The 8,456-nt window shown below is 32.8% G+C and overlaps 3 protein-coding genes across 6 annotated transcripts in view; 1 reads left to right on the forward strand and 2 right to left on the reverse strand.

Moving 5' to 3' along the window:
- The window catches only part of LOC108749288 (anaphase-promoting complex subunit 4), a 5,416-nt gene extending 2,476 nt beyond the window's left edge, over positions 1-2,940 (forward strand). For all 3 annotated transcript variants that reach the window (XM_018487881.1, XM_018487880.1, XM_018487883.1), the window contains exons 5-9: positions 136-417; positions 491-714; positions 783-1,342; positions 1,436-1,895; positions 2,872-2,940. In XM_018487881.1, the coding sequence (XP_018343383.1) occupies positions 136-417; positions 491-714; positions 783-1,342; positions 1,436-1,878 (1,509 nt within the window). In that variant the 3' untranslated portion in view covers positions 1,879-1,895; positions 2,872-2,940. The remainder of the gene's footprint in view (positions 1-135; positions 418-490; positions 715-782; positions 1,343-1,435; positions 1,896-2,871) is intronic.
- Positions 2,128-3,665, reverse strand: LOC108749289. Its single transcript, XM_018487884.1, has 5 exons — positions 3,313-3,665; positions 2,816-3,064; positions 2,588-2,722; positions 2,380-2,485; positions 2,128-2,288 (listed from the first exon to the last, which is right to left on the reverse strand). The coding sequence occupies exons 2-5, from the start codon at positions 3,056-3,058 to the stop codon at positions 2,128-2,130; spliced, it is 645 nt and encodes a 214-aa protein (XP_018343386.1). The 5' UTR covers positions 3,059-3,064; positions 3,313-3,665.
- Positions 3,666-3,978: 313 nt separating this feature from the next.
- LOC108749283 (transmembrane protein 60) lies at positions 3,979-4,696 on the reverse strand. Of its 2 annotated transcripts, XM_018487865.1 has the most exons (3): positions 4,666-4,696; positions 4,382-4,520; positions 3,979-4,160 (listed from the first exon to the last, which is right to left on the reverse strand). In XM_018487865.1, the coding sequence occupies exons 2-3, from the start codon at positions 4,472-4,474 to the stop codon at positions 3,984-3,986; spliced, it is 270 nt and encodes an 89-aa protein (XP_018343367.1). In that variant the 5' UTR covers positions 4,475-4,520; positions 4,666-4,696; the 3' UTR covers positions 3,979-3,983. The 2 variants fall into 2 exon arrangements, with proteins under 2 accessions (XP_018343367.1, XP_018343366.1); XM_018487864.1 differs by lacking the exon at positions 4,666-4,696 and having other exon boundaries at positions 4,382-4,649.
- Positions 4,697-8,456: the final 3,760 nt, after the last annotated feature.

Raw genomic sequence — 8,456 nt, forward strand, 5'->3', positions numbered from 1 at the left:
GCACATATATGTTGCGAGTACATATTCATAGTAAAGATTTAAAATACAAGACATTATTTTCTTAAGTATTATGCATATAATAATTTAAAATTTGTTTAAAAAAACATTAGGATAATTTATATATTTTATTCTCAGGTTGCTCAAATTCAAGCGAATATAGAATGTTTGAAAGATTATCTTTCACGATCCTTAATGGCTACTTGCGAAGCTTGGGAGACAATACTCTTGGAAATGGATGAAAAACTCGCACGATATGCAGAAGCAAATCCACCTGGTAGTATGTCTGCAGACTTTTTAGAACTATTAATGATCGGAATACCTACGAAAAATTTAGAAACTTTTCTACTTAGAGATCTCACAGAGAAAGGATTAAAAAAATTCGGACATAGTATTGAAATGTGTTACAGTAATATACAAGTATGTTGAGAAATATTACTTTTTATAGTTTAATGTGTATATCATACAAGTTTAGAATGTAGATTATTTTCAGAAACTAGTCTCGAAAAATTTGACTAGTGTTGGTATGGCCTTGGTTTATCAATTAGCTGAATTGAGAGGTATGGTGAGAGTAGGTGACACATATGAAGCGTTAGGACTACGTGATGAAACACTTATAACTAATGCCATTAATGAATCTGAAGCTTTCTTGGCAAAATCATATGAAATCGAACAAGTTATAGATCAGAGTATGCGCAATTATAAAGCATTTTTCCGGTAAAAAATTGATTAATTAATTTATTTATATTTAATAATTTATTTTTAATTTATTGTTATATTTATAGATGGTTGTACGTAGCCATTCTTCAACTAACGGATGAAAGAGCACCATCGGAAGTAAGTCGTGTAAGCCAGCAGGAATTAACATTTATAGCAGAATTTCTGAGTGACTTTGATAAGCCAAAAACAAATGGTAGAGTAAATTTAGAAAAATTGGGTCAATATTTGCGTCATGAAAATTTGCAGACTCCCCTGACTTCGGAAGGAAGCGAATGGGCTACTATGCTCGATGCAAACGATTGCTTGCGCAATTACGCACATATAGTAAAGCAAAATTTTAATTTATCTTTACTACAGTCTCATGTAAAATTAGTTGCCACTGTAGAAAATGTTTTTACTGAAGCCTATCAGAGCTTAGTTGATCACTTTGTGATGATCTCTATCTCTTTGCCATCATTTACATCTCTCATGTCTTCACAAACTGTCACAAGCGATGGAAATTTCTTGTTAGCTATGAGCGAGATTGACAGCAAATTGTTAAGACTTTTTAATATAAAATATTTGTCTATAGACCCTATCTCTCTTACTTCAAAGATGATCACGTTAGATGTGAGTCAGAAGCAAGGTTAGTAGCTTAATTGTATTACATACAATTATAATATAATTAATTTGTTTCTCCATTACGTTATAAGAATAATTAACTTTTTTGCGTATCTAGGAGAATGTTCAAAAGAAAACATTGATACTGTGATAGTAGATCTGCAATTTTACTCACAAGATTATCTGAGTTTGCTTATATTGAATAAACAAACTCATGCATCATTTCTTATACAAATGCCATTACATAGTATGCTTGAATATCAAGATAATGATGCAATAATATCAATAACTGACATCATCGGTGCAACGTGGCCGAAACCATTTCAAGGAATATCTGCGAGACGACTAGCAGTCAGTGGTTCTCGGAAAGTAGCTGCTATTTTGAATGAAAATAATAGAAAAATTCGTTTACTCGAAACTGAAGCGGAACCTGAAGATGAGGAAGATGAAGAAGAGGAGGAAGGACGTTTTGTGGAAGGTATGATGGATACTACACCTAGTGCATATTTTCCTGCAGAAACAAAAACTGACGTACAAGAGTTCTACAAGGAAGAAAACTGAAGTAAAATATATTTAAGGTATGAATAACTTATATATGCCAAATGATTGATTGTAAATAATAACATTTCGTATAATTGATAATTTTGATTTATTTCTCAAAATCGATTTTAAACTTATTTATTTTAAATAACTATTTTGAATAAATTACAAGGTATATATTTCTAAAATACATGTATTGCAAAATATACACTTAAGAATAAAACACTAAAATAATGTAATTTCATAGTATATACACAACACGATTAAAACTTATGGCATTGCTTGTTCTTTCTGCATTTGTTTAAATACTTTGGGAAAATCAATGTCAAGAACAGCGTTATCTATTCCAACGTTCTCGACACGTGATGAAACACCAGGTGCATTATCTGACGTATAGCGTGCTGGAGAATTTTCTCTCGACTCCTCGAGATCTGTGAAAATGATTATATATAAAAGATAATCATATTTTCAGTATAAAAGTGCATTTTCTTTCTGTTCATTATAATTTTTATAAAAAATTACCAAAGAATCTTTGATTTCTTTTTTTCTTAACAGTAATAATTAGAAGAAGGACAGCTACAGCAACCACTAATACCATAACAGCAGTCATTCCCCGTAACAGATTTGTCTATTCAAATATATATTTTAATAAAATGCAGGCTTGTGATTATTCTTATGTATATGTACATATATGTGTATGTGTGTATATATAAAATGTATATTAAAATACCTCAAAATCATTTTCCCAAAGTTGCTCCCAATCGTTTGTAACTATTAATTCAATAGAATGAATTTTTAATTGAGAATCGTCGAATAGACCTTTTGAAAAACATTTATAAAATCCAGATTCTGCTGTTGATACACCCTAATTATAATTTTTGATAATACATCTTATTAAATATTGACTTATTTAAAAGAGAAAAATTTTAAGAATATATGATACATTTTGAAAACATACTCTAATTTGAAGCATGCCAGTCAGTACTTCATAATTATATTTCTTTTCATTTAAAGGATTTCCTGGACCAATAACATTGTTAGTTCCAAATTGCCAGAACATGAAACGATGATGTTCATCAATACTTAAGCATGGGAGTTCAGCTAAGTGTCCAGCTAGCACTTCTTTCACTGTTACTATATCATTTGCAGTTTCGGATTTTTGTAATATAAATGCTAAATAAAAAAGTATAAAAAGCCACATTGTCACCTAAAAATCAATATCAAATATACTTATATAGATTATTTCATAGTTAGAGAGAAAGAGAGAAAAACAATTTTTTCTTATATATAAAATTGTATATATATGTGTAAGAAAGTAAAAATATATTCAAGAAAATGTAAAAGTTGTATAGAAATATGTTTAATTACTATATTCTGCCACAATCAATATTAGCAAACTGTTAGATATTACTAGTCTGTCTTCTTTCATGATTACATTCTAATTATACTTATCACCTTTTTTTCACAATTACTGCAAAACCTGTTTGTTGTTCACAGATAGTTGTCACAATAATTATACAGGATAAGACTTTTCTAAGTGAATGTTGTGTAATCATAAAAACAATTCTCTCTTCCTCTCTCTCTTGCAAATAGTTATTAATTTGCTTTTATTTTTTCTGTGCAATTAAATTCAGCAACAATAGCATTTATATAAATTATTAATTAGAAATTAGAAACACTTTCATTTACTGATGAGAAGATCGCTACAAGCACTGTCATGGAGTTACTTATTTTTAACTCTGTCCTATTCGGCCTTGTGCAATACTAAGTATTTATAGTAGACTAGATCTATACTTTAGAATTGCTGTATGTTCTCAAATCCTATGCTATAAATCAATTTAATCTTACCAAAGAAAACTTTGCCTTATGTTTGAATAAAAATGAATTAATGAATAAAACAGATAAACAGATATAAAAAATATTTCTATATTTTATATATTTAAATTAATGCATACAAAACAAACATATTTTACTATTCAATACAATAATGTTGGAATATAAATTGAATAATTTATAAAAATATTTATTAAATAATTGATTATGTACAGCAAGTAACAAAATAATTTTTTATTAATATAATATATACACACTCTTAAATAACTTTAAATAAATAAGTTCATCCATTATCAATACGTAGTTTGTAACATTAATTGATAAATAACATCTATGGCTAATATTGGCAAAAGCAGCCAGAATGGTGCTAATACTGCTTTCGCTGGTAGAGACCAGTGAGGGGCCTCTAATTTCAGACAAATCAAAATCTGTGCACACAATTTCAAGATCACAGCTATCATGTATCGTGTCTGAAACAATTTTATTATACTGTAAAATTAAAATTTGATTTTACTTAATTAACTGAAGATTTTTTGTTAGAAATATTTCTTAATTATATTACGTTTCTTTTCTTACATAAAATATTTTATAAAATAAATAAAAAAATCAAATGGAATAAAATATTTTCAATCGCAAGAGGATAAAAGAAAATTTTATTTTATTTTGTTTTATCAAATTATAAAACACTTACTTCTCGCTTCAAACTAAAGTTACGTACATTCTTGCAGTACGAAATCATATTGAATACAATATAAATAAGGAGAATATTGTCGTAAAGCCACATTGGAATGAAAATTATGAACCAATTCCATTGTATTCTCTGATCAAGCCTCAAGACAAGTAAGATCAAGAATATGAGCAAATTGAACCAAGTGAACAAAGCGCGATGCAAAACCGCCATGAATTATTTAAATTAATTATATACACAATTTCTCATAAAGCACATTTGTATTGATAACTTTTGATAATTCTAACCTTTAGCGACAAATACTCTATAGCCGCTACATTCTACAGGTATCCTGCTTTATCGACGAGGTATTATCGACAGACGAAGTACCATCACTTGTTATATTTTAGATTACGTTCCAAAACTTCCTCTGAGGAAAATTTTACTCGTAATATATAATACATATAACGTATACTATAGCACATAGAGTAAAATCTTCGGAGAGGAAATTTTGGGGCTACTACGTAGCCCTAAAAAATGACATGATATAAAGCTAGTCAATAGTCACACACACTTTCCGTAACAGTAATCTCGGATCTACAATAGATTTTTAAGCCTTAAGCCATAAGGAATGGACGAATCACAATAAATTATCCTCTTCGACTGTTGATCAATTTCTTACGGCTTAAGGCTTAAAATACCTATTGTAGATCCGGACTAAGGGACTTCGCACAATAAAAGGAACAGGGAACAGAGAATAAGGGCTCTATTTTTGAAAAGAAACGTATACAAAAGTCTAAGAAAATGCTGCAGTATACGTTACAAGAATAGGGTCCCAGAAAATAAGAATTTTAACCTATCAAAAACTGTGTATTCCAAAATATATGATTTCTGATAGGTTGAAATTCTTGTTCTCTGTTCTCTGTTCCCTGTTCCTTTTATTGTGCAGAGTCCCTAACAGTAAGGTTTTCGATCAATCGCGTTGCTCGACGGTTACGGTTAGGGTATATTCACACAAACTTGCATAGCCGCATAAAAGTATGCATAAACAAAATTATCCAATCGCATTTATATCTATTGTCACGTTCGCAGTATTTTTAAAACTTGTCCAAATCACCCTTGGACAGACCACATTTTATAGATTATAGATTATAGATTAGCGCGGTACACGAAATCGCCAGGACCATATCTGACGCCTCCCCACTACGCGCCCTAACAGGGCAACGATGGAAGGGGATCCCTCTCTCTTCTCTTCAAAAAGACGCCTTTGGGGCATGAGAAACAGAAGAACAGTTAGTAACAGAAAAACAGTCAGTAAGTAGCATCTTAGCGTCTGGATCGAGTGCCCTCGAGCGGAAATTTTCTAAGTCTTCTTCCGTCGGCGAATCATTGTCCCAGTTTTGCGCGCCGCATATAAACATAATCGTTTCAATTTCTTTTAAACTAAATCAAATTCAAATTCTAAATCTAAGTAATTCTAAATTTAAGTAATCTAAGTGATTTTGTGAATTAAAATTAATAAACACCTTAGCTGAATCTGAGTAAACTTTCTAAACAAATCCTTTCTTAACTACCTTACCATATTTAATTCATACCAGTGACAACCTAATTAGCGAACTTAGACTATTATGCACATGAGAGCTACGAATCGATGAGGACGAACCCGACGCCAAGTCCAGGACAGTGGGAAGTCTGAAGGCCACGCACCGACTAACCGCGTGCCACAATCACTGACGGAGATCTCATCGTAAAGATAGAATATTTTTACTTCATCACATTTCGGTCACCGCGGACTGTGAATCCTGTTTGCATGTAGTATGTGTCCGGTGCATCCGCGTTCGCGCCCGCCTACCGGCACCCATCCGTTGGAAACCAACCCTTACACCACATGGACACGTAGCGCATGTTGCGTTCTTCATTATTCTTTCGTTGAGTAGAAAATGGCGAGACTAAATGTCCAGAGTGCTACACCTCTTTATCTGTCGATGAAAAGGAGAATTATCTAGGGATATTGCGACATTACATCCATTTAGAGTTTTCAGAACGATTCGAGATCTGCAACGAGTGTTCCGTGTCGCTGGCCACAGTATGTAACTTCACTGCCGTGATTGCCCTGAAATTTTGGAGGAGTTTCTCGGTTACCTAGACAGGATGGGGGATACACTTTGGACCTCCACGGAATCGACTATCGCTGTGTCGAGCGCGTAAATCTAGCTGAAAATTTAAACTTTTAAATTGGACAAATTTTAATTCCGCGCTCTCGTCGATGCGACATTGTACGCCTTGCACCCACCGATAATCCCAGGTCTGTTCGGATCCTGGCCACCCGCCGATCAAACCCTGGGATATAACACTATATAAATACACATAAAATGGATAATTTTCTTTATGCATACGTTTATGCAGCTATGTAAGTTTGTGTGGATATTCCCTTACGGACGACCGAATCGAGCAATGCGATTGGTCAAAAACCTGCGTTACATTTACGGTTACTGTTACGAATAGTGTGTGTGACTAGCTTAAATTAATGGAATTCTGTTGGAATTTGTTGATAACACACATTCCTTGGAAATTTCTCTTTATATTAGTTCTAAAAGATTCTCGATGGGTTTGACTAAATGATATACATATATGTGAGAGATAGTGTTTTCTGCAGTGGTATATTTAAAACGGCATATTTAAAAAATTTGTAAAAATTAATATTTTTTATTAAAAAAAATAACAAGACAAAACAATCAAAACAAACTGTACTTCACTTCATTGCGACAAACGCCGCGTCCATGTGGCAAACAGCATCAGAATCAAAAGCCCTTAGAATCTATAGTTTTCTGAAGTGCCGTGCTGCCGCGCGCGGCATTTGCCGTGTCCATCAGTAGGCATCTTTAAAGTCCTTATTAGATGTAGATACGCTTCTTCTCAAATTGAAACGGATGCTCAAGGATTCTTTCTTTTATCTTATTAATTCACTCAGTGTGACTATTAATTTTTTTATCTAGTTTGCATTATTCACTCCGGCTTAGCAGCAAGCCATCATAAATATTGCAATTGAGATTGCGTTCTGTTATTTATTATGAGAAAATTAAAAATTTACATTACAAATACTTCACAAAACTCTAAAAATTTAAATTAGAGAAAAGTTTGGTTTGGTGATTAAAAACAGAATCCCCTACATTAACTTAACCTCGAGGAATATTTCTGAATCTCTCTGAATAAACGCTACCAATCTCTCTAAATAACGCTGTCGCGCTATTATTAGCTCCACGAATAGCGTTGGTAGCGTTTGTGTCCATAACGCAAATAATGTCTCCTCGAACGCACCACAGTGTAACACTGTATCCATGGACGTATGAATATCTGGACGGAGCGTAAAGCCAGCTGGGCGAGGGGATTAAGATCTACGCGGGGGGAGGGGGATTGGCCATATCTTGTCTGGCGACATTTTAGCGCTTTATTTGAAAATCGATATATATATTATAATATTATTTGTATTTCCAGCGCATAAAAATAGGATTTTGTGTGAGGCAAAGTTAATTCAACATGTGCAATTAAAAATAATTTTCTGTTTATATTAAAAGAAGTAATAAATAAATATATATATATATATATATATGTACGAGATGTGATCAAAAAGTAAGGTGACTTTTCATTTTTATAAAAAAATATTCATTTATTCATCCAAAATTATATTATCCCCTTCAAAATAATCCCCCTCTGATACAATGCACTTGTGCCAGCGCTTTTTTCAGTCGTCAAAACACTTCTGAAATGCACTTTTGGGTATTGCCTTGAGCTCCTCCAGCGATGCAGCCTTAATCTCCTCAATCGTCGCAAATCTTCGTCCTTTCATGGGCCTTTTCAATTTTGGGAAGAGGAAAAAATCGCAGGGGGCCAAGTCTGATGAATACGGTGGCTGAGGCATGATAATAGTATTGTTTTTGGCCAAAAAACTAGTAACGACGTTTTGGAACGCAGTTTTGGAACGAATTTCGCTGACACACGTGTCATACCCAAAACATCCGTTAAAATTGATTGGCATGAGCCAAACGATATGTTAAGATCATCAGCTATTTCTCTAATCGTGATTCGACGATTTTTCAAC

This window comes from Trachymyrmex septentrionalis, unplaced genomic scaffold (assembly GCF_001594115.1).
Source record: "Trachymyrmex septentrionalis isolate Tsep2-gDNA-1 unplaced genomic scaffold, Tsep1.0 scaffold289, whole genome shotgun sequence".
NCBI classification, from domain to species: Eukaryota; Metazoa; Arthropoda; class Insecta; order Hymenoptera; family Formicidae; genus Trachymyrmex; species Trachymyrmex septentrionalis.

Coding starts and splice junctions, on each gene's coding strand:
- LOC108749289 (XM_018487884.1), bottom strand. CDS start 3,058: ATGTGGCTTTTTATACTTTTTTATTTAGCATTTATATTACAAAAATCC. Junction 2,486..2,587: donor TTTGGGAAAATGATTTTGAG/GTATTTTAATAT, acceptor ATATTTGAATAG/ACAAATCTGTTACGGGGAAT. Junction 2,289..2,379: donor AAGAAATCAAAGATTCTTTG/GTAATTTTTTAT, acceptor TCATTTTCACAG/ATCTCGAGGAGTCGAGAGAA.
- LOC108749283 (XM_018487864.1), bottom strand. CDS start 4,591: ATGGCGGTTTTGCATCGCGCTTTGTTCACTTGGTTCAATTTGCTCATA. Junction 4,161..4,381: donor ACTTTAGTTTGAAGCGAGAA/GTAAGTGTTTTA, acceptor AAATTGTTTCAG/ACACGATACATGATAGCTGT.